The 27,130-nt window shown below is 38.0% G+C and overlaps 1 protein-coding gene across 1 annotated transcript in view; it reads left to right on the top strand.

Annotated features, from left to right (window-relative positions):
- Positions 1 to 27,130, top strand: part of LOC143742449 (uncharacterized) — a 58,836-nt gene that overhangs the window by 4,424 nt on the left and 27,282 nt on the right. Inside the window, exon 4 of the mRNA XM_077235310.1 lies at positions 8,628 to 8,723. Coding sequence (XP_077091425.1) covers positions 8,628 to 8,723 — 96 coding nt within the window. The remainder of the gene's footprint in view (positions 1 to 8,627; positions 8,724 to 27,130) is intronic.

Genomic DNA, 27,130 nt, shown 5'->3' with positions numbered 1-27,130 from the left:
GATTTTAACTTAAATGCCTCTGATTGGCCATTGTGTCTCAAGAAATCACCAGATATGTCTGACTGTGATTGGCTACATTGCACAACGCTGAAAAAACACATTCTCTCATCACACTCTCCAGAGTGCAAACACAAATACGCACTGGCACGTTTACAAAATCTGTTTGGACAATATGCTGTTATTAGTTTCAACTAGAACCGGGCACTGTTGCTCCTAAATAAATTTTCACAGTCGCATGAAGTAAAATGGTAGAGACCTGCAGCCCTGTCTCCCTCATCTATCACACCTGATTCAACTCATGAGCTCATTAGTAAAGACTGCAAGATCTGAAATGGGTGTGTCCGATATAGGGAGACATACAAAATGTGCAGAGCTGGTTGTACTCCAGTGCTGCGTTCCTGTACACTTTTAGACACGCACTTGCAAACCTCCCTAAGCACTTCCCCTCGGGGGAATCCCTGCCGCCATTTTGAAGTGCGTTCCACTTCATGAAGTGGACGAAGAAAGTTTATATGGACAGACCCTCTCTTTCTCGATTTTGACCGAGGGACTTCATATGTACACTTCAGGCAGCTCCATATACCACAATGCAACACGATTATGACGTCACCGCAGATCTCGTCTAATCACCACCACCACAAACAACTCTATGATATATTAATTATGATATATTAATTATATTTTTATTTAAAACAACCCAACATCCATATACATTTGGATGCTGCCTTAAACAAATCCTTAAAGGGAAAAAAAATGATAATATAAATAAAATAATAAATCAACTCTATAGCTGATTCCAAGTGATCAAGGGCTTAGGATGTTCCTATTCAGCCCATTGCAGTTTCCGCCAGTAGTGGGCACTCGTGCAACATAAGCAATTACGTACATCCAAGTGAACGAGACGGGAGGGAAGTTAGTGAGTGAAGGGCATGACAACTGGAACGCAGCCCAGGACAGGTTTGAGAACTACTGGCTTACAGGACCGCTTCTCTCACTGGGTAAGTGGCAGTGCAAAAGCAGGTTTAAATATTTTGGTGCGAACGTAATTTCAAAGATTTAGTAGACATAGCGGAATCATTGTCATTTAGGAATAAAATCACGTGTGTGCTTGAATCGAGATTGCGGTCCTTTAATGATTAATACATATAATGTATACATGTAAATTTTTATGCATATATGTACCAAACCTCAAAATTTACCCAGGTGTTTCAAACCCCCTCCCCACACACACACACTTCTACGATCCATATCTGATGTATATCCAAATTAATCGATGAATCAGAATCCAATCGTTTTGTGAAATCTTTGTTAGTACCACCAGCATCCCTACATCCGGTCACGGTCCCGGTCCACGTTATAGACAGTGCCGGCCAAAACATATGGATGTTCCCCTACTGAAAAACTAGAAGTAACGGGAGGAACACGGAGGAGCAAAAACATTCCAGTTACTTCCTCTGAAAATTTATCAGAGCAGCCAAGCATCAGTACAGAGTAGGGTTGCCCCTGACCAAAGATTTTCTCCGAAGTACAGTGGATGCACCTATAGAGAGAAATGCATGTTAAGATAAACATGTCATGCAGTAAATGCTATACTAATTTAGCTTTCACATGAGCACTTGGATAGCGCACATTTACCTTGGTTAATATTAAAGTGAGTGGCCATGTAAAGAGGCTAATGTTATTCTGCTACTTGCATGTTTCAGAAGCCAAGTTTGAAGTCAATAAATGATAAATTAATGTTTACTTACATAGTTTGCCACTTCTAGCGGCACTACTAGGGCTGGCTATTAAGGGAAAGCCCTAGTACAGAGACGAAGAGAAATTGCAGGTTAACTCCACCGACACTTGAAGCCTATAACAGGAAATCAGCAACATCTTATGGCTCGTTTCCACTGAGCGGTACGGTACAGTTCGGTACGGTACGCAATTATTTGCGTTTCCACTGTCAAAAGTTGTGAATGGTACCAAAAAGCCGAACCGTACCGTACCACTTTTTGGGTACCCTTCCGTTGGGGTACCTAGCACAGTGGTACGGTACTAAAGGGAGGAGCTAGACTCACTGCAGAACGCTGAATGGTTGACAGAGTATCATCACTTGCGCGTGCTACAAGGGGAATGACAACATAAGAAGCGCCATTTTTTAATATACAGTTGGAATATAATACTACGGTTATTCTTTCACGAAATGTAGTTTTAAGAGTTTTTGAGGCGAGAATGTAATTGTTTAAAGCTCAAATCTGCGGTTTATTTATAAGGATTTATAATAATTTGATCCATTCCAGGGATCACCGGGCGCTCTGCGCTCATGTTCCCCGTCTGGAACAGCCTTTCCTCGGCTAGTCGTTCTGACTTTGCTGCTGACTCTGTAGTGGTAATTTGTCTTGTGTATATCTAACGGGTGATCTTTTGTCTCGTGAATCGATAATTCATTCCCTGGCCAATCGTTTTGGCTGAGGGCTAAGTGAAGTTTCATATATTTAGGCTATAACTTTTCCGTTGTAACGTTAACGTTAGACTAGCGCTGAATTTGTATATTTGACAGAATTGTTTGCTTTATTTCTTATTGTATTGCTTCTTGTAACATTACCTTTTACTTATACTTTTATAATGGCTATTATTGATAAAACTGAAATTTAACAAAAAGAGATAGGGTTGAGTTTTGTCATTTTTTATTACAAGATTATCATTGTAATGTTGTTTATTGCAACATTTGTACAAATGCACATATTGCCTGGAATATGTTTAATATTTTTTTAAATTTAAACGAAATGCAGGGTTGTGTTTTATATTTCGTTTTGTTATAAATAGGCTACCGTTAAACATGCTGTGAATAATATAATCAGGTCTATACATTGCCTGAACCACATTTGTGTGCCAATGTTTAAAATTTATTTAAATGAAAACGAAAAGAGGCAGAGTGGTGTTTTATAACATATTTCGTTTTATTGTTGCCTAAAATGTACATGCAGAGTGAGCTGAGTGACGCTTTCACGAATGCGCTGTTCCATTTGGAGAATTACCGGACTCGCGTCCTCAGGAGTCCTTCTGCTGAGAACTTTACATACTTGGTATTGAGAAATGACTAATGTCGGCGCTTGTCTTCTTTTGACAAACATGCCGAGAAGCAAGGACAAGATCTGCTGTATGCCATCCATTGGTGTTTACTTTGTCGCTTTCTTCTTCGCGCGAAAATGACGTTGATGGCTTCTTTCCGGGAAACACCACGCCTATCAAGTAGGGTACTGTTGGCAGTGGAAACGCTAGCTGGATCATGGTTTACTGACCCGAACCGAACCGTACCGTACCGTACCGTACTGCTCAGTGGAAACGAGCCAATAGAGTGAACACTGCTGTCTCTCCTCTGGATGAGCTTCACAGAGAAAACTCTTGTGGGTGATGCTGCACAGGTTGGTTCACTCTCTGCACAGTATGTGTATACAGGTCCTTCTAAAAAAATTAGCATATTGTGATAAAGTTCATTATTTTCCATAATGTAATGATAAAATTAAACTTTCATATATTTTAGATTCATTGCACACCAACTGAAATATTTCAGGTCTTTTATTGTTTTAATACTGATGATTTTGGCATACAGCTCATGAAAACCCAAAATTCCTATCTCAAAAAATTTGCATATCATGAAAAGGGTCTCTTAACGAGCTATTAACATAATCAACTGAATCAACTAATTAACTCTAAACACCTACAAAAGAATTCCTGAGCCTTTTAACCCTCTGGGGTCCTATGTGTTTTTGGGGTCCTGGAGGTGTTCTGACATGCTCTAACATTTGTGCTTTTTTCAGTTATTTATAAACATGTTAATGGCAAAGGTGTAAATTCACTCTATATGGCACAAACAGGGCTACCATAATATGTTAGCAAGATGTATGTACATGTTTGTATTTTTGAGAGAATATTGTTTATGCATGGTTATTGAAAAAACTAAAACTTAAAGTCTCTGAAATAAGGCCACAAAACACATACTAAGTATGTGTCCACAAGACTTTTGATTAATGGATGTTCTCGCCTAGGATTTTTGCTTCAAAATGATCTGAAAATCATCCTTCCAAATCATTCACATAAAACAATACATTGATTTAAATTTAGTAAAACACTTTTTGTTTGGAAAGGCAATATGCGAAATGGGCGTGACTCATGTATAATGGTCTGATTCACACCTGTGAAGACAAAAGACCTGCTTAATGAGCCTGCATAATGAGCTTTTCACAGGTGTGTCACTGAGCCACAAGAAAGAATACAAGGACACAAGAAAAGAAATGTGTATATATACTACAAAATTGGTTCACAGTTGGAAACATCTATTAAAAAATAGTATTTTTCCACTTGTATTTTTGCTTGCAAATTGTATAATATCCAAGGTGAACATTTCTAATAATTGTGTAGTTAATTCTCATACTGTATTTTCAGAAAGTTTTGGATATGTATCCTCTCCCCAAATTTGTCACTAATAAAACACAATACAAATAATTTGAAGAGAAGGCTTATATTGACCTTTTAAGATTTTGTTTACATCTACCTTGTAAATATATTATTTGCTATTTTATTAAAAAGGTTACAATTACAGCAACAATTAAAATAACAATATTTCAAGTGTAATATTTCTTTGTAAAAACTAAAGTATACATTTTATCATACATATTTCAAATTTAAGGATTCATTAGTTTGAATAAAGCCTACATTGGAACAAACACTATAATAGCATCCTAGTTGATGACTTTATTTTTGACAAAACAAACATAGGCTAATATATTTAACATTTGAGCAGAAATTGGTGAACAAAAGCTTATTCAATGTGGCAGTAGTCTAGTTTACAGTAAACAGTTAATAATCTATCCAAAAACTAGTCAACGAAATGTTGTCTTTCATATTTCGTCTGTAACATAGGCATATTGTTTGTTGTTTTTATGATAGCCTATATTAGGGCATATAAATATTAATTTGCAGTTTAATACGTTGCTAATACAAAGACATTTTAACGTTATTTCAACATATTTCAGTCGATTTTCACTCATCTCAGTATAGCAATAGGGTTTGGTAAAAACTGTTCAGTTCATTCATTCACACACAGACGCGATTCATATTTAAACAGTCTTTTTGCGGTTTACATACACTATGATATCGCGATTAGAACACTAATAAAAAAACTTACTTCTCAGATGGATATTTCAAATTTCTTTGTAAAAACTAAAGTATACATTTTATCATACATATTTCAAAGTTAAGGATTCATTAGTTTGAATAAAGCCTACATTGGAACAAACACTATAATAGCATCCTAGTTGATGACTTTATTTTTGACAAAACAAACATAGCCTAATATATTTAACATTTGAGCAGAAATTGGTGAACAAAAGCTTATTCAATGTGGCAGTAGTCTAGTTTACATTAAACAGTTAATAATCTATCCAAAACTAGAAAACGAAATGTTGTCTTTCATATTTCGTCTGTAACATATCGTTTGTTGTTTTTATGAGCCTATATTAGGGCATAAATATTAATTTGCAGTTTAATACGTTGCTAATACAAAGACATTTTAACGTTATTTCAACATATTTCAGTCGATTTTCACTCATCTCAGTATAGCAATAGGGTTTGGTAAAAACTGTTCAGTTCATTCATTCACACACAGACGCGATTCATATTTAAACAGTCTTTTTGCGTTTTACATACACTATGATATCGCGATTAGAACAATAATAATAAAGAACTTACTTATCAGATGGATCCGTTGCTCCTCGGAATGAAAAAAAACAGCACATGTTCTGAGGTAAATGTCCCAGGATTACTCCTCACACAGCCTCGCAAGAAGAAATAGTAGGCTACATTAATCTGATGATTACATTTGTTGTGTTATCGCGTTTATGAGGGGTGTTGACACTTTGCATGTGTTGCTTCAGATCATTTGCGTTTGAATGCCGCGCACTCTCCGTGGGCGTGTCAGATTAGCAGAATAATGAGCTAAGAGAACGATAATGAGATTGGCTGACACCTCTCTCTTTTTTAATAGATTACATAAACAGAGAATATTTATTTTAGTTTTGAATTAGATATTTTAAAAGTACAAACTTAAATGATTCTAAAGATATATTGCTCGTGCTTGTGTGAATAGTATTCGCTGAGCTTTGTTTAAGTTTAGAGACGTGCACCAGAAAAAAATTTAACAGAGACAGAGAGGCAGAAAGCACACCCTGTTTATTTTCTTCATTTTACAAAAGCACACGGTTTTGATGTTAATGGGAGTGTACACAAAAAAAAGAAGACCCTCTATAGTTTATAATCATGTATTGATTTTATTTATATGACCAAAAATGACGGAGTATTTTAAGTCTATGTTGCTGCTATGTGGAAAAAAAACAGCAAAACGCGCCGGCGCGTTTCTCGACCCCAGAGAGTTAAAAACTCCCAGCCTGTTTCATTACTCAAAACCGCAATCACGGGTAAGACTGCCGACCTGACTGCTGTCCAGAAGGCCATCATTGACACCCTCAAGCAAGAGGGTAAGACACAGAAAGTAATTTCTGAACAAATAGGCTGTTCCCAGAGTGCTATATCAAGGCACCTCAGTGGGAAGTCTGTGGGAAGGAAAAAGTGTGGCAAAAAACGCTGCACAATGAGAAGAGGTGACCGGACCCTGAGGAAGATTGTGGAGAAGGACCGATTCCTGACCTTGGGGGACCTGCGGAAGCAGTGGACTGAGTCTGGAGTAGAAACATCCAGAGCCATTGTGCACAGGCGTGTGCAGGAAATGGGCTACAGGTGCCGCATTCCCCAGGTCAAGCCACTTTTGAACCAGAAACAGCGCCAGAAGCGCCTGACCTGGGCTACAGAGAAGCAGCACTGGACTGTTGCTCAGTGGTCCAAAGTACTTTTTTCAGATGAAAGAATTTTGCATTTCATTCGGAAATCAAGGTGCCAGAGTCTGGAGGAAGACGGGGAGAAGGAAATGCCAAAATGCCTGAAGTCCAGTGTCAAGTACCCACAGTCAGTGATGGTCTGGGGTGCCATGTCAGCTGCTGGTGTTGGTCCACTGTGTTTTATCAAGGGCAGGGTCAATGCAGCTAGCTATCAGGAGATTTTGGAGCACTTCATGCTTCCATCTGCTGAAAAGCTTTATGGAGATGAAGATTTCATTTTTCAGCACGACCACTGGTAAATGGTTTACTGACCATGGTATTACTGTGCTCAATTGGCCTGCCAACTCTCCTGACCTGAACCCCATAGAGAATCTGTGGGATATTGTGAAGAGAAAGTTGATAGACGCAAGACCCAACAATCTGGATGAGATTAAGGCCGCTATCGAAGAATCCTGGGCCTCCATTACCCCTTTTCCACCAACAAGAACCAGGTGCAGGTTCAGAGCTAGAGCTAGTGCCGGTTCGGAGTTGGTTCAACTGACGAGCTTTCAAAGAACCGGTTTGCCTTTCCACAGGCTAGAGAGCCAACACAGAGCCAGATCTTACGTCACTGTATACATCTCATGTTGCCCAGCAACGCTACCGCGGCACACACAAACACACCAGGCTTCTTCGAGATGGTTCGGCACTGTGAATCTCGAACTGCGAGAGCGATCCAAAAGCAGAAGGAGTCGTATGCTCTCCAAACACTCCCGCAGCTCCGATCAGTCCATGCCGCTCCGATGCATCTCGAACAAGCCTTCCATCAACAATGGCGATTGTTGCGTTACTATTTATGCTCATGGCTTTGCAAACCTACATCGGTATCCAAACACGGCGAATCCAGCACGTTCGTGCAGCTCGCCGTAACTTGCATTAACGGAGATTGCAATCGAGCTGCTATTAGCACGATTAGCTGCTATTTAAAAAATGGCGGTCACAAGTTTTGTGTTTGTCTTGTTGGTCACGGTAACCCCGCCCCCAGCCGTTGACGTAAGCGGTTCTTACTTCTAGACCAGCAATGATTTGGTGCTATTTAAGAACCACTTTTACTGGTTCGGAGCTTGTGCTTTGGTGGTGAAAAAAAAAAAAAAACGATTTGAAACTAGGCTCTGGCTCCGAACAAGCACCAGCTCTGCCTTGGTGGAAAAGGGGTACATAACACCTCAGCAGTGCCACAGGCTGATTGCCTCCATGCCACGCCGCATTGAAGCAGTCATTTCTGCAAAAGGATTCCCGACCAAGTATTGAGTGCATAACTGAACATAATTATTTGAAGGTTGACTTTTATTGTATTAAAAACACTTATTTTATTGGTCGGATGAAATATGCTAATTTTTTGAGATAGGAATTTTGGGTTTTCATGAGCTGTATGCCAAAATCATCAGTATTAAAACAATAAAAGACCTGATATATTTCAGTTGGTGTGCAATGAATCTAAAATATATGAAAGTTTAATTTTTATCATTACATTATGGAAATAATGAACTTGATCACAATATGCTAATTTTTTGAGAAGGACCTGTATGTACAGCCCTAATGTCTGGACTACACAACTAAGCTCTTCACACATCATTTACTAGTTAGTACTAGTAATTAAACTAGTAGTATCAGTTACGAATTTGGCTTGAGTTGACTTTCTGTTTTCATGTTTTTTTAATGATTTGAGTAAATGCATTAAAAACAACATATTTATTATTTACCTGTCCACAGGTGAGTGACACAGACATGGAGAGCTTACAAGACAGCGTACTTCAACTAGTACTGAGCTTGCTAGAGGACTCCATGAAAAGAGAATACTTCTTTCAGGTCAGTGACTTCAAGATCCATTAAAAAAAATCAGAGACATACTTGTGGTTGGGCGATATTTCGGTAATATCGTATAACGCGGAGTTTTAAAATGGCAACGGTATCAGTTTCAATACCGTCATTACCGGCACTTATATATAATATATAAATATAATTTATTCAATGCCTAAAAATGCTTATGTAGTTTTCTTCAAGTGACAGTGTGGAGGAGAAAGAGAGAGAGAGAGAAGGGAGAGGCGGTAAATACTGAGGAGGCAATTTGTAAATGTTGCAATAAAAAAGGTGACCGCGAGAGATGGAAACACCTCTAACCTAATGTCGCATCTCCGAAACAACCACCCACTCACTGCTGCGAAGATGCATTTTGCCCCGAGTTCATTAAGTAAGCGCATTAGTTTATATTTGTTAAAATATTATAATGTTATTTTTTTTACGTTGATAATGAAAACTGAACAGCACGAGTAAGATGGGATGCATCGGGAGTCAGACATTGACCACTTAATTAAGTTTCATTTTGTAAAAGGCCGTTCTTTAAAGTGAATTTCGTTTTGTATAAATTGTATCTTAATTTTAATATTTTTTTTATCAACCAATAATAAATAAGAATCAAATATAGCAGACAACATAATCATGACATGATCATGCGCTGTCGTGCCGCGGTCACTTGCATTGAAATCTCATCACAAATTAACCGAAACTCAGTGTATGTCTCACAGACATGACAGATATCTAAATAAAGCTTGAAATTTTATTAAACGAAACAATTCAAAACGAAAAGAAATAGGCCACTCGCTGATTATTTAATCCATGTTGTGCATTTCTCTCTATGCGCGTTCATACGGAAATGGCGATCATCAAATTAAACGAAACTATTCCAAACGAAAAGAAATAGGCTAGCCTACTCTCTGATTATGTAATCCATGATGTGCATTTCTCTCTATCGTTCACTATGGAGATAGCGATTCGTCAATTTCTTTAAACGAAACAATTCAAAACGAAAAGAAAAAGGCTAGCCTATACCTTCTGATTATGTAATCCATGATTTGCATTTCTCGCTATATATGCGCGTTCACTAGGAGATGGCGATCGTCAACTTAATCTTTGCAGCACTGACAGAAAAGTTGTATTAATAAAAATCAATGGACGCGTGTCACCGGATTTACAAATGCACTTATTCCTTGTTGCTTGTTAATTTAATTTAAATTAATTAATCAAATGAATACAATTGTCATAATTAAAATAATTAAATATTATTAATTGTCCCATTTTTGGCTCATTTATAAATAGTATTTATATCTACCACCCCCTCAGCACCTGGGTTAAAAAATTATTTGGCGCCACCATATTATAACGGCTCCTGTATTAAAAATAGTCAAGTCTAAATAGGGCTACGGCTCATATTACATTTCATGCCGTCAGCCGGGATCAGACACAACGTGCACGGGTTGGCCTTGATTTATTTTTTTTTGCCCGATCTGGTATTCAGTTTCTGAACGGTGTAGGCACAAGCCAACAGTTTGGTGACGCTGTCTGAGCCTTATGTCATAATTTTTAATTAGTCACGGTAATACCGTATACCCCAGTAAAATAGGGAGGAGGTTTGACGGTATCAAAATTTGGATACCGCCCAAGCCTAGACTGCAGATGAACAAACACCTTAAGTATTTTCATGTTCCAGATGAAAAAATACGCATATATAGATGTCTACATGATGTATGTTTTCTGTCAGAATAGGAATTTTCTGAGTATGATGTAATATTTAGAGTGAAAGGAAAATGGATTGATAGTGATCCAACTTAATGCCCTTTCTCACCAAATTTGATGCTGAAAAGATAACTGAATCTCAAACTAATAGTTAATTCACACTCAGAGCAAAACATATTTTTGTTAGGCTTAACAAAACTAATGTTGGAACAATGTAAATGCACTTTTTCAGCTGCTCTGCCATCTGACTATCAGGGAAACAGATGCAAGAAGTTCAATACTCTCACTAATGTTATTTAAAAAATGAAAACAGACATGACCGTTAACTAATGTTTGTTGCATGGTGGAATTTATTTACCTGAGGTCGGCACCCAAAAAATAAATGCTGAAATCCATAAATTGTTGTTGTGTTGATTAGGGATGTCAATTTCCACAAATTCGCATGATCGATTGTCGTTTAAATTAACGATCAATTAATTGTTAACCTTAACAGGCTACTGCAAGAACTACTGCAGTATATACAGGGTTCCCGCGGATCCTTAAAAAGTCTTAAGACTTTTTATGGCCTTAAATTTAAAAAAAAATTTAATTTAAGTCTTATTTTTACTAATGAAAGGTCTTACATTTTCGAAGGCAATTTGACTTAGACATATCTAAATGTTTTCCAAATTAAAACTATCTAATTAGCGTACTTTTTTATTTATTATTCGTTCTTTGTGGATTTGCTTGTTCACGTGACATTTCGCGTCACATTCGCGCCAGCATAAAATCTGTCTCCTGCACCCGAAACAGCAGGAGAGAAGGAGAATAAAGTTGTTTAATTTCAGTTAAATTGTAAGTTCATTCTTTATGTGCGTAGTGGTGTGCGATGTGTATTGTCTATTATGATATTGTAATCATTGGCACTGCGAGCTGACATTGCATTTGTCTCTCATGCTTGCTTTCACTGCGTCATGTGTTATAGGTAGCCTATGTCCCTAAATGAGTATTTGTTTTATATTTTTATCCTATTATGTTGTTATCATATAATATCACATCAGTAAGAGGGCCGTTTTCCCATGCACAATAGCAAATGTGATATTTATTTTATATAACAGTTAAATGAACAATAAATTAACATTGTGAGTTACATAAAACAATATTGTTAATATTGTTTGTTTTCCCTGTATTTCGCCAACGAGAATTTTTAAAATGAAACCGTAGCAGAGTCTCAATGCAACAGACAGCGATTATTTTTTGACTGAAATCTGCGTTTTGAACAAATCATTTTAACGATTCAATGTACAATTAAGAAAGATGTTCACCTCGCTTTCCGAGACGTGATACACCGTTTAATGTAATTACTTCGAGAAGCATCCGAAGGGCTCTTTTCCCGTCATCACCTCCAGCTTGGCCCTGCTGCGCACTTTGAGTAACTCGACTACCGTAATTCCTCAAATAAAAACCGGCAGTCAATTAAAGACTATTTAAGACCGGCCTTTTTTGGCCTTTATTTGTCCGTGTTGGACAACACGGACAAATAAATGCCGGTCTTAAATTAAGGCCGGGGAAAATATTCTGTGGATGGGTAATCTCCTAAGTGCCTTTCATATAATGTGCAGTTAAGGTCATCGTAATGTACAGGTACCAATTTATGGCAGTAGCTATATTGGATGTAACACGGGTTTCATTTAGTGCTAGTGATGGACTTTTCAACAACTTTATTGAAAACGAACTTGAGGAGCATGGCACCCAGATGAAAATTTGATTTAAAATTGAAACAAAGAGAAAAAACTCGTGTGAAAAAGCTGCGAGACATTTCGACATTGATCCCTGGAGAATCCGATACTGGAAGAAACAGAAGGATGAGCTGACCAGATTAGCCGTCAAGAGCAGAGCACGGCTAGCTGGAGGTGAGAGGAAAAAAGTTAGCCTAGAGCTAGCAACAGAGCTGCCAGAATGGATCTACTCCATGCGGGACAAACACAACCGAGTATCGAGATGATACAAAATAAAGCATTGGAGATCTACAATTCCGTTCGTGATGGTGGAGATTTGTTTGTGGCTAGCAGGGGTTGGCTACAAAGATTTCTACAGCGCAACGGGTTCTCACTTCGACGTCGCGCCAGCATGGCCCAGAAAGACCAAGATCTACTAACTGAGAAACTTGTTTCATACGTTGACTACGATAGTAAGGCTGTCAGTTCGCTATCACATCAGTGCCGCCACCAGAGGACCAAAAATGTGGCTACAATATCACAACAGCGGTGATCCCGGAGGCTGCACTAAATATATCCAAGCACCCGATGTGATGTGAAACCAACCCTTCAAGGCGAGCCTGCACGATGCCTGCGATCAGTGGATGGCAGGGGATGTAGATAAGTTGTACACAGCCGGAGGTAACTTAAAAGCCCCCGCCCGTCGCCTGCTTGTGGATTGGGTGGTCGCCGCCTGGGACAAACTGGACGTGGATATGATAGTCTTCAAAGTTTGTGGACTGTCTGTGAAAACTGATGGGAGTGAAGATGACCTCGTCCGCTAATTCAGGGAGGAACAGCCTTGCGCCGCTGGACGGGAGGCGCTCGATCAGGTCCGACAGCAGGGCCGGGAGAACTGGCGCAAAGCACCTCAGGAGGAGGAAGATGAGGAGGAGCTGTTTAACAATGAACTCGTTCTTGATGATGGTGAGGATGTTGATTTTTGAGGAGGAGAACTGACCACCAAATATTGTTACGGGTAATTACATTTCATTTCATTTATCAAGGTAAGCTGCGACATGTCATTTTGTTCGGATTTTGCTGGCAGATGAATGTTATTAGATTCCGGCAGTTTTCTGTGCTGTCAGGTATATCTTTTGACTTTAACTCTCTGGGGTCGAGAAACGCGCCGGCGCGTTTTGCTGTTTTTTTTCCACATAGCAGCAACATAGACTTAAAATACTCCGTCATTTTTGGTCATATAAATAAAATCAATACATGATTATAAACTATAGAGGGTCTTCTTTTTTTTGTGTACACTCACATTAACATCAAAACCGTGTGCTTTTGTAAAATGAAGAAAATAAACAGGGTGTGCTTTCTGCCTCTCTGTCTCCGTTAAATTTTTTTCTGGTGCACGTCTCTAAACTTAAACAAAGCTCAGCGAATACTATTCACACAAGCACGAGCAATATATCTTTATTATCATTTAAGTTTGTACTTTTAAAATATCTAATTCAAAACTAAAATAAATATTCTCTGTTTATGTAATCTATAAAAAAAGAGAGAGGTGTCAGCCGATCTCATTATCGTTCTCTCAGCTCATTATTCTGCTAATGTGACACGCCCACGGAGAGCGCGCGCTATTCAAACGCAAATGATCTGAAGCAACACATGCAAAGTGTCAACGCCCCTCATAAACGCAACATAAACACAACAAATGTAATCATCAGATTAATGTAGCCTACTATTTCTTCTTGCGAGGCTGTGTGAGGAGTAATCCTGGGACATTTACCTCAGAACATGTGCTGTTTTTTTTCATTAAGAGGAGCAACGGATCCATCTGATAAGTAAGTTCTTTATTATTATTGTTCTAATCGCGATATCATAGTGTATGTAAACCGCAAAAAGACTGTTTAAATATGAATCGCGTCTGTGTGTGAATGAATGAACTGAACAGTTTTTACCACACCCTATTACTATACTGAGATGAGTGAAAATCGACTGAAATATGTTGAAATAACGTTAAAATGTCTTTGTATTAGCAACGTATTAAACTGCAAATTAATATTTATGCCCTAATATAGGCTCATAAAAACAACAAACGATATGCCTATGTTACAGACGAAATATGAAAGACAACATTTTGTTGACTAGTTTTGGATAGATTATTAACTGTTTAATGTAAAATATGCTACTGCCACATCGAATAAGCTTTTGTTCACCAATTTCTGCTCAAATGTTATATATTAGGCTATGTTTGTTTTGTCAAAAATAGAGTCATCAAGTAGGATGCTATTATAGTGTTTGTTCCAATGTAGGCTTTATTCAAACTAATGAATCCTTAACTTTGAAATATGTATGATAAAATGTATACTTTAGTTTTTACAAAGAAATATGAAATATCCATCTGAGAAGTAAGTTTTTTTATTAGTGTTCTAATTGCGATATCATAGTGTATGTAAACCGCAAAAAGACTGTTTAAATATGAATCGCGTCTGTGTGTGAATGAATGAACTGAACAGTTTTTACCAAACCCTATTGCTATACTGAGATGAGTGAAAATCGACTGAAATATGTTGAAATAACGTTAAAATGTATTTGTATTAGCAACGTATTAAACTGCATATTAATATTTATATGCCCTAATATAGGCCATCATAAAAACAACAAATGATATGCCTATGTTACAGAAGAAATATGAAAGACAACATTTCGTTCACTAGTTTTTGGATAGATTATTAACTGTTTACTGTAGCCTAAACTATAGACTACTGCCACATTGAATAAGCTTTTGTTCACCAATTTCTGCTCAAATATTAAATATATTAGGCTATGTTTGTTTTGTCAAAAATAAAGTCATCAACTAGGATGCTATTATAGTGTTTGTTCCAATGTAGGCTTTATTCAAACTAATGAATCCTTAACTTTGAAATATGTATGATAAAATGTATACTTTAGTTTTTACAAAGAAATATTAGGCTACACTTGAAATATTGTTATTTTAATTGTTGCTGTAATTGTAACCTTTTTAATAAAATAGCAAATAATATATTTACAAGGTAGATGTAAACAAAATCTTAAAAGGTCAATATAAGCCTTCTCTTCAAATTATTTGTATTGTGTTTTATTAGTGACAAATTTGGGGAGAGGATACATATCCAAAACTTTCTGAAAATACAGTATGAGAATTAACTACACAATTACTAGAAATGTTCACCTTGGATATTATACAATTTGCAAGCAAAAATACAAGTGGAAAAATACTATTTTTTTATAGATGTTTCCAACTGTGAACCAATTTTGTAGTATATATACACATTTCTTTTCTTGTGTCCTTGTATTCTTTCTTGTGGCTCAGTGACACACCTGTGAAAAGCTCATTATGCAGGCTCATTAAGCAGGTCTTTTGTCTTCACAGGTGTGAATCAGACCATTATACATGAGTCACGCCCATTTCGCATATTGCCTTTCCAAACAAAAAGTGTTTTACTAAATTTAAATCAATGTATTGTTTTATGTGAATGATTTGGAAGGATGATTTTCAGATCATTTTGAAGCAAAAATCCTAGGCGAGAACATCCATTAGTCAAAAGTCTTGTGGACACATATTTAGTATGTGTTTTGTGGCCTTATTTCAGAGACTTTAAGTTTTAGTTTTTTCAATAACCATGCATAAACAATATTCTCTCAAAAATACAAACATGTACATACATCTTGCTAACATATTATGGTAGCCCTGTTTGTGCTATATAGAGTGAATTTACACCTTTGCCATTAACATGTTTATAAATAACTGAAAAAAGCACAAATGTTAGAGCATGTCAGAATGCTCCAGGACCTCAAAAACACATAGGACCCCAGAGGGTTAATGTTACGGTGCCCGGAGTAGCGTTGCTTCAGATTTGTTGTTGTTGTTTTTATGTTTTGACACTGGATGCCATGATGTTTGATTAAATAATTGTTTTAAATAAACTGTTTTAGATTAAAAGCGATAGCATCTGCCTCTAACAAAAGCCTGCTTCAAATAAAAGCCTGTAACCTTCTGCAGTTCAGGTAAATAAAGGCCCCGGTTTTTATTTGAGGAATTACGGTATTTGCATTTTCTGTATGGGACCCGGTTGGAACCACTGAGGATGCCATTTCGTGCAGCTTTGCTTTGGCAGCCACCCTCTCTGATGTCGTTATAAAACATAGATGTTTGTGTCTGGCATCCAGCATCATTTCTATCATTGATGGTTTTGATGGGAGTGTGCTAGTGAACCTAAAGTAATACATTTAAACGATTAGGTGTCGCATCCCCTATGAAATTATTTTGTATGCATGTTTCTCAAACTCATTGGCACAACGAATGCAGGTAAGAGACGTTTTGTCATGCACTTTTGCTTTGAGCTCCAAAATCCGAGCACTGTCCTCTTCGTTTCTCTTAAGATGTGAATGTAAGAGGCCGTAAGTGATAGGATAGATATTTGAGATGGACACATCAGATTCTGAAGACATTTCAGTCGTGGCACACTTTAATGCTGCCAGCACAGGTGCAACATCATCCATCAGCTGCCAGTAATCATATTTGAGCTCAAGGATTCTGGTGACCGTGACAGTGTGGTCAGACAGTACTGTCGCTGCCCACCTTTTTGACAGAGGTATGTTTATCAGACAAGCTCTCTGTAAGCAGGACTGTACACTTAATCTGCCATTCAGAGTGATGGTTATGTAGCTTTCCCTTGTTAGTGGGGTCCAGCAGTCAGTTGTGAGGGTGATCTTTTCAACTGAATTCAGCGGCATCTTTAGCTCTTCTTTTTTCTTTTCATAACGATCTTCTAACCGGCTGCTTATCGTGGCTCTTGATATGTTGTAGTCTAGTTGAATGAAATTAATGGAAGATTTTTATTTAAATCGCCATTATGCCACTTCTCACAAAGAAAATGTACACTGGTGATGCCAGAGTTTCTCTCACATAATATATTCATCATAAGTGGCATACGTTTCCAGGACAAGCCTTTTTACCATCTTTACCAAGAGTAACGTTACCTCTCCGTTAGTTTGGTACTACAGTATTTACATGAATCATTCAGCACAACATTGCTAACATTTGTTATCTCGGTTATTTACAGATACGTTAATGAAGCGAAGTGACATGATGTACAATGCAGCTAGAAAGTAATGTTAACGTTTTCTAATGTTAGGCTAACGTTACGTTAGAGATGTTAAGATAACGTTCAAATACGTTGTTGACTTATCTTAGAACAGATGTAGACATCCCTGTTTAATTAACCCACGTTTAGTTGGTGTTGTGGTCTACCGCATAACTTAATCCAGACACTTATCTCGGTTGAGATGTGGCTTGGGAAAGGGTAAAAAATACACACCGTCGTCCAGCCTCTTGGGATACCTAGTGTCGGAGTTTCGTGTACCCCATGCACACCGTTTGACCATTTTAAACTTAAAATGACAAGATAAAACATAAAAACGAATGAAAACTGACTAACTGCAATGCATTTCAACGGACGAGGAAGCAGAGAATGTCCGAGTGTTTTGGGGTAGCTATGCGCACTGTGATTGGCTCATCACGTTTGGGGGCGTGGCTTAGCCATAGGTCAATTGTGCACCAGCAGGAGAGGCCACAAGTTTGTTTTTGAGACAAGCCTTATTGATTGTGGAAATGTTGTCTGAATTGAATGCTAAATGCATGTGTTTGGGGGGTGCTTACTTATGGAAATGTATGCACTGAATTTTTATATTCCTATATACAGTTATTTTTAAAAAATAATGTTGCGCATTTCAAGGCACTTCAGTGGGCCTTTAAAGCTAGATGTAACAGCGCTGACAACAACAATGACACAGAAAACAGGAGAAACATTGACAGTCAGTGTCCACAGACAATTCACCCTCCTCCACTTCAGGTGAAGGTGGAGGGAGAAAAGTCCTCGACTTCAAATGACAGCTCTTTTGCAAAGCTACTTGCATCACTCTCCATTTTAGAGTCTGACAGCAGCTGTCAAATAAATCCATCACTGCGGGTCTCAGGTGCACGCCCCGCCCTCGATTCGTCCCCTCTATCTCCACTGGGCTCTGCCCACTTTTCCAGCATTTTACAAATATTGCCAGTGGGTGGAGTCAGGCTCTGACCAGGGGTTTAGTTACCCTTTAAAAGTCATATGAAACCGGTTCCTCCCAGTATTATCTCCGCAGCGACAGCGTCAGAACAAAAGCAGAGGACAACGTGTTTATTTTTATTATTATTCTAATTTATTGATAGATCGTTATGATGTATATTGTTGTGAACTTTTTCTTCTCAAGTGTAGAAAAGATAGAGTTGCGGACCAGGAGATAGTTGAGGTATAAGTTCTTTATTTCGTCGCTGTAGTCATCTCAATCACGTCTGACTTCTTGAGTCAAACATTGTAATATATATACATTATAAGAGGGAGGGATTACATTGTGATGGTGGAAACTCGTATACCAGAACCGGTATTAAAAGAGAGAGGGAAAAACTTATTCAAACCCTGAGACTCCAGAACAGGAGTGACAGGACTCTCTCTTGCTAAGACAAAAGCTCACGAGAGTCTCCAAGAGTTTCATTAACATGTTTCATTTAACTTACAATAGAAAGAAAACCCGTCTGACAGCTGTATATAGAGACACAGAATAAGACAGGAGTTTCGTGCTCCACAGCTGAATGCTAAATTCAAGTTACAGAACTTTCTCAGTTTATATATGAAACTAAATTAAACATTTGACAAAGTTGTATTCCTTCAATTCCCCCTTTGGGAGTTCTAAATAACTCCCACACTATATACAAATTTAAACAATTAAAAATTCATTATTGTAACTTGTGATAGTTACAGGCACGTAATGCACTCTGTGTTTGCTTTTCTGTAATTGCATGCTGACACAGAAAACAAACATGCAATCAGGGTTTGTGAAGTTCTTACGGATAATAGTCTTTTCTGGTTGGAACTGTGATTTTCTCGTGAGAGGCGTGATTAATTTGTTGAATGAAGCACTTGATACTGTGGACGCATAGATAGTACGCCAGTAGAACAAACAACAACATAATTGCTATTTCCTTTATCCACAGCCAGGGTTTACCAATCAAGTTTCCGAACCATGAAGACTTAACTTCAGTCATCTGGTGTAATTTTGCTGAAAGATCAAGAATGTCTTGTTGGATTTTGTTCAAGTTCTCTGTTGGATCCATTAAAGCAGTGCAGCACTCAGGTCCGATAATGGTGCAGGCTCCTCCTTGCGTTGAATCCAAGGCCACTCTTTTCTGTAAGATCATTATCTTGTACGAAGCGAGAGTGTCTGTCATGTTACTGGTACGACAATCTTGATCATGTTGAAGGATGACTGAAGGTTTCGTATGTGAGTCTCTGCGTTGTGTATTTTTTTCTTTTTCTTTTCTTTATCCTTTTGTGATAGTTGGCTCGGGAGTGGGTCAAGTTGTTTCTTGAGGTTTTCTTGTGGCTTCATACGCAGATGACGAGGTCAGTGCGTATGGGTCTCGGGAAGTCATCAGTGGTATCTGCACAGAGTAAGATAGAAAACAAAAGACAGGAGAGCAGTATTTGTTCACACACTGGGGTTGTAAACTTTTTCTGAGTCTGCTAGACAGTAGAGCAGTATTTGTTCAAAAACTAGGGTTGTAAACTTTTTCTGGGTCTGCTATTGTTCCATCTTTCCCTATTTCTTATTTCCTTTGACACCTAAAAAACGCAGTGAGGTAAGGATGGACTAGGATAGGGCCTATGAGGGAGTCTTCACCGCAGAGTTTGACCTCCGAAGCCTGTTGCATTCGGTTCTTCTCTGGGCTCCTCACTGGTTCCGTGTCCTAACCTATCCCTGTAGGTGGGGGAACAACGTTACAGTGTGAAGTCCAGGTTTTTTTTTTCTTTTTTTTTCTTTTTCTGACACAATACTGCAGCTGCTGTAATCAACATCACTTAATGTGGCCCATGCCACTTTGGTTTTAATGGAGGAAACGTCTTTGTACAGATCAATTATTGATTCAGGAGGCATAATTTTCTTCTGTGCTGCACTACCTGAACAAACTTGTACAGTTGCATAGAAACAAGCCTGTTTAGCTGCCATATCAGCAAGAGCATTACCTTATGCTTCTGTAGTATTAGTTGTGAGATGTTGTGAGAAAACATTAGATCTTTCACTAATTCAGCATGCTTAATGGGGGATCCAGCAGAAGTTAGAAACTGTCTGGTTTGCCAAATGACACCAAAATCATGAATTACCCCAAAAGCATATCTGGAATCTGTGTAGATATTAGCAACTGATCCTGAAGCTAGCGTGCATGCTCTTGTTAGGGCTACTAGTTCTACAGCTTGAGCTGAAAAATGATCTGGAAGACGTCCTGAAGCTAACACTTCCGTGGTGGACATTACTGCATAACCTGCTCGTCTGTTACCTTTTTCTTTTACTTCACTCATAGGTGTATATGTAAGCGTAACACAATCGTGAGTAATTTCTCCTTCATCCTCTAACAAAAGTTCAGTCATAGCAGACATCATACATGAGGACAGATTTGTGACAGGTGCACGCTGTAAGACAATATTTGGCATTATTGTGGACACTGCATGAGGGCTTTTTTTACGTTTACAGTCTGACCTAACACTATTAATGATGAAAGGCCTGTGCTGTAAAATAACATTTAAGGCTGTGAGTCTACTTAACCAGTGTTCCCCAAAGGAAGGGTGAGATAGTCCCTTTCCTTTTGTTCTATTAAACAAAAACAGAAGTCTTTTATCTCTGTTGCAAGTTAGTGGGGAAATTAAGCACTCACAGCCCAAATGGTTAACACTTCAACCAGCTGCCCCAGTTTAATGATGAGGGGAGGGGCTGCTTCAGAGTAGCAAGCAGACTGAGTAGGAGCTGAGTAACATTGTTAACTTGTTTAAAGTTCTTTTTGTTTTTCCTACACTCTTTTCCCCAATGTCCATGTTTACCACAATAATAATAACTACTGCCCTCTCTCTTAGGATATTTGCGTTTCTGTTGCTTCTCTGCGTTGACCTTAAAGGATGCTGCTGCAATTTTTACTCTTGCCATGACATCAGAATCTCTTTCCCAAGTAGCTAACCTCTCCAAGTTGTTTTGTATGGTTCTAGTGGACCATGTTAAGTCTAAGAAAGGCAATGCTTTTCTATGTTCTGACAACAGACCATCAAACCATGTGCGAACTAGGGGACCATTATCTTCTAGCACCTTCTCTGAAGTGTCAGCTATACCACTGTATGCTGCTGCTGAGTGACAAAATCTTTGAGTGTACTCACTAACATTTTCATTTTTTTCCTGTACACAACTAGTGATCTTTGACCAGTCCATGTTTGGTCCAACAATGTTCTTTAATGCCTTCAGAACTCCCTCTCTCAATTCATCTTTTCTGGCATGTTGTAGTTCAGAAGTAACAGCAGACTCAAAACTGTTGAATTCAGATTCAGTTAGAATTTGTGACATCAGCTGTGTGACTTCTGCCAACGACATGTCGTAAAGACGCATTTTACTGATCAATGCCCTTCTGAATTCAGAAAAATCTGTCCGTACTGAAGGTAAGCTTTGGGATAGTCTTTCTATGTCTCTAGGGCAGAGTGCTTTGGCAACAGTTTGATTTTGGACAACAGAAGAGTTGGGAGGAACACTTTCAGTTCTCTCAATTCCCTGAGATCTTCTTGCGACACATACCTTTACTGAATCTACAGGCTTATCAGTTACTGATGGGATGTCACCATCTGTTTCAAAGAATGCTTGTAAGTCAGGATAAGTTTCATCTGACTGTTGGTCTTCTGAGTCACATTTGGTTGAGGCCTTGTTATGGCTCACCTTTGTCTTGAAACAGGACACTTGAGTCTGCAATTGTTTGTTTTGTTCATTTAACTTATCAATACACCTAGTTTGTTCTTGTGCAATGGATAAGCTATATTCTCTATGGCAACAGATTATGCCTTTCATGTTTTTCTTTCTGATACATGCACCTAACACCTTCTTGCATTCTTCAATAGACCAAACTTTGTCTGGATCAATACCAAATTTCTTTGTCAAATCCAATCTAACTGACTCAGTCACTATGGAATCCATTTTCTCTCCTAACAATGACTTGAACTCACTGTCTGTCCATAAAGGGCTAGCTAGTCCATTTTTCTCAGTTGATGGAACTAGCCTAGCATTTCTGCTAACCATTTTGTGGATTTCTTTTGTTACCACACAATCAACAAATAAACTTCTCTGATCAACACAGGGTATAATTGTTAACACAGATCAAATCTTGTTAAACTTCCTTGTTACCAACACATCACAAACTATTAGCATGTTACGCTAATCTTCCCTAAAAGAAAAATGCAAAGGATCTTTCACCTTCTTAACTTTTAGAGGATAAAACAAACAAACACACTAAATCTTCTCTGATCAAAAGAGGCTACACTTGATAACACAGTTAACCTTCCTTGCCCAGAGCAAAGGGTAACACACAAAATATTAGCAATTTATACTAAAATCTTCCCTGCCTGAAAAAAAACTTTTTCCACTTCCCTGGCAAAGCAGAGGATAAAACAATATTAACATGTACGTTAATCTTCCCAGCCTGAAAACAGAGGGTACAATATATTAGCACTTGATGCTAATCTTCCCTAACTTTATAGAGGATAAAACACTTCCCTGGCAAAGCAGAGGGTAAACCACTTTGCTAACACACTTTTAGCAGTTGTTAAATTTTCCTGATTAAACAGAGGATGAACCTTCTTAAGCAAAGTAGAGGACAAACTACTGTTAACAGTTTAAACTATTAACTGTTGTTAAACGTCCCTTGTTGAACAGAGGATTAATCTTCTATGACTACACAGAGGATGTATCACCTTCCCTGGTAAAGCAGAGGATAAGTCTTCCCTAACTTTACAGAGGATAAAAACAATTCTTCTCTGCTGAAAAGAGAGATTAGCAAATATTAGCAAGTAATGCTAACCTTCTCTGTGAACAGAGGAGGAACAACAAAAAAACAAATAACTAGCACATAATGCTAATTCTACTCTGTGGACAGAGGATCACCAAAAAACAAAAACAAAATAACTAGCACGTAATGCTAAACTTCCCTGCCTGAAACAGAGGATCACCAAATAATAACACGTAATGCTAAATTCTTCCCTGCCTGATAACAGAGGATCACTTTCATCTCTAACAGAAACTTTAGAGGATAAGCAATATTAACATGTACGTTAATCTTCCCTGCCTGAAAAACAGAGGATACATTTCATCTCTAAAAGCAACTTTAGAGGATAACTTTAGTTAACAAACCCTACAGCTGTCTGTTAACTTCTTCTCTGGCGGCGCAGAGGAATGACAAATTTGTACTGGTCTTTAGTGGTTCTTTGAATAGAGTGAAACTCACCAAATCGTTTGCTGTACGGAAAGGTTCAGTCTGTAAACTCAATCAGAAAGTTCTTTCTTTGTTGAGCTTGAAGTTTCAAGATTCAGTCTGGAACTGGAAAGTCAGATCTTTGTTGAGCTCAATCTGGATTCAAAAGATTCAGTCTGGAACTTGAAAGTCAGATGTTGAGATCTTTGTTGAGCTTCAGTTCTGGAACTCAGTTAGCTTTGTTGAGATCTTTGAGCTTTGAAGTTTCAAATCAGTCTAGAAAAGTTCATTCTTTGTTGAGTTTCAGTTTCTCCATCCGGGTCACGGCACCATCTGTTGTGAACTTTTTCTTCTCAAGTGTAGAAAAGATAGAGTTGCAGACCAGGAGATAGTTGAGGTATAAGTTCTTTATTTTGTCGCTGTAGTCATCTCAATCACGTCTGACTTCTTGAGTCAAACATTGTAATATATATACATTATAAGAGGGAGGGATTACATTGTGATGGTGGAAAGTCGTATACCAGTTTAGGAACCGGTATTAAAAGAGAGAGGGAAAAACTTATTCAAACCCTGAGACTCCAGAACAGGAGTGACAGGACTCTCTCTTGCTAAGACAAAAGCTCACGAGAGTCTCCAAGAGTTTCATTAACATGTTTCATTTAACTTACAATAGAAAGAAAACCCATCTGACAGCTGTATATAGAGACACAGAATAAGACAGGAGTTTCGTGCTCAAAAGCTGAATGCTAAATTCAAGTTACAGAACTTTCTCAGTTTATATATGAAACTAAATTAAACATTTGACAAAGTTGTATTCCTTCAATATGCATCTGTGTAGTTCTTTGTTTGTCATAAATGCATTTTACATAATATGATGCTGGAGCAATTCAAAACTGTTTCCCACTGTAAAATCTGGGCTTATTTATTTATGAAATTCCTTTCATCCAAACGGCATGAGACTTTTTGACTTTTCCTACTCGTGCAATAAAATTGCTAATTTTTTTTATTATATTCATTTGATAATAAATTCAAAGGCAAAACACGCAATAAGTGACTATTCACGATGAGCGCTGCTCTTGTGATCCTAACGCCGACTTCTCTGATTGGATCCTACTTCAGAAAAAAAAATGTATTATTATTTTAAACAACGTTGAAAAGCACCCCAAAATACAATTTTGCAAAAGTATTATTATAAAAAATATTGTGTGGAGTGAGTGTGCGCAGCCGCAGTTTATTCCATCACTTAATTGCACGTCTTTTTGTTTAGCTTAGCTGTCAGATACTGAGTATAAATGAAAAGAAACAGGCCTATTCAATCTTCCCTGGATGTTTCTTTTAACAAATAAATTAAATGATAGCAATCAAGAGAATGGAAGCAGCAATAAAAAAAGAGGACTAGAGCTGAAAAATTACATCGGTAAAACGTTACCCTTTATGCAATAAAAACGGCACTGCAACAAAAAAAGGTAAAGCGTGTTTTTTAATATTTAATGCTGTTCACTGTGAGTTTTAATTAATAGTGTAATGGAGTTAATAGTGCATTGTGCGTTTTGTTTGGTATAACGTAAGGTATATCGTTCGGTAATGTCGTTGTTCTATGTATGCCCAGAGAAGATGCCATACTCTAGGTTTTTGTGAAACGGCAACGCCGACACTGCGCGTGTTGCTTTTTAAAATGCACGTTATAAGCGACTCAAACTCGCAGTACTTTCAGATAGGGATGTGCACAATATTCGATCTGTAATTATTATTCAAAAATAAATAAATTTTTTTTTGCAGTTATAATTAAATGCACTGGGTGGCGTTGTGGAGCGTGTTAAGTGGTTTGTTTTTGATAACATAATGTCGTTGTCTGCCTCGCGAAGTTTGGAATTACTTGGATGAAAATGATATTACAAAATGGAATTACTTTTAATCAAATTTATTAATGAAACTGAGTTATCATAATATCACCACAATGAGAAATCACATGAAATCCAAACACAGAGTCGACTGATGAAAGACAGCTATCCATCACCGTCCGTCTCATGTCCACTAAAAACTGCTCTTTGTTTCAGCCTAGATCACGTTTAAGGCAAGAGGTCATTGTGCATTTGCAATAGTTGGGCCTAGGCTATGGAACAGTCTCCTCTGTGAAAACGTCAAATTCTGTTTATGAGTTTAAATCTAAACTGAAATCTTATTTTTTTACTTGGCTTTTTAAAACTTTGTATGTTAAATTTGCTGATTTTATTTAGTATTGTTTCCTTTTATTTTTTGTTTGTTTCCTTTCATTGTTTTAACTTATTTGTACAGCACTATGGTTCGATTGCTGTTGTGTTTATCGGTGATTAATAAATACAAATACAAATCACTGCATTAACGGCTGCATGTAAGCGCAGCTTTACCCTGAGGGAATCGTGATCCGAGATGATATCTTCTGGTAGCAAAATGATTTTGAGACATATGCTTCCTTTAAGTTTCGTTGAGGGAGACCGGAGAACAGAAAACGCAAAGTGCTGTTAAGTCACATTTATTTATTTAGTGCTTTTTACAATACAGATTATTTCAAAGCAGCTTTACAGAGATAACTGGAAAATAATGCAAAAAACTCCAGGTGGCAGGATGGAGGGAAAAAAACCTTGGGAGAACCAAGGCTCAGTCGGAGGCCAGTTCTCCTCTGACCAACGAACGAACAGTGTATAATTATGATTCAGGCAGCATTACAGGTCAGAAGTGAGATTGGTTTGGAACAATCAGAATGTTTCCAGTTCCATCTGGTTGAAGGTCGGAGTCATCATGGCGGTATGGAGGCGGGTTTGTTGAGGATCAGTGCCGATGGCCGTCGTGTCGATGAGGCCTTCACAGGAGAGAGTATAGTTGACAAAATCTCTGCTGACACTTCAGGGATGCGTTGTGGTCGTGTCTAGGTGGAGGTTCTCCTACTGGTCTGGATACGGCCCGGATCCGGATGACTACATCATGCGTTGTGGTCGTGTCTAGGCGCAGGTCCACACTACGGCCCGGATCCCGCATATGTACGTTCTGTACGATAACTGCTCAGTCTGCTTTATTAGCGGTTTTTTCCGTTTGCGCTGCTTGAGCTTAAATGCTTTTGTTCTTTATATTTTTAGTATACACATAGTTTAATGTTTTCTACTAAAAGAAAACCTAAAGCTATATAGTAAGCTTTTTTTGTATATTGCCTAATCATAAGCTTGTTCAGAAATGGTGACAAAAACTTAAAAAAACCTTAAACATAAAAAATAACGTCTTTCTCGTTAAACACCATTTAAATAAACGAATAATTGAATATTCGATTTTTATGAGCCCCAATATTTGAGTACAATATTTTAGAAAAATGCTCATCCATTCTTTCAGATGGAGCAGCGTTTACTACTGATCAGCCGTACGTCACTGACACTGACTGCCTTTAAAGGGTTAGTTCGCCCATTTAAGACCTGAAGTTGTATGGAATCCTTACCAGCACTATAGTGCATACACACTGACCCACTCTGTAGTCACCTCCCTGGTCAGAGTTCTGGCCGCTGGAAGTTTTTCAAGAAAGTACTTCCGGTTAGTTTCTGGGGCCTCAAAACTGTGCGTTTTTACGTGAAAAAATTATTTGCGTTTCAAAGCTTGATTAATTGAACACACAAAAAACACGCCGGTCAAAATTCATACCTCAG

The sequence above is a fragment of the Siphateles boraxobius genome, unplaced genomic scaffold (assembly GCF_051911475.1).
Source record: "Siphateles boraxobius isolate OS27281-9 unplaced genomic scaffold, OSU_SipBor_1 19, whole genome shotgun sequence".
Lineage (NCBI taxonomy): Eukaryota > Metazoa > Chordata > Actinopteri > Cypriniformes > Leuciscidae > Siphateles > Siphateles boraxobius.
This window is presented reverse-complemented; position numbering and strand designations above follow the sequence as displayed.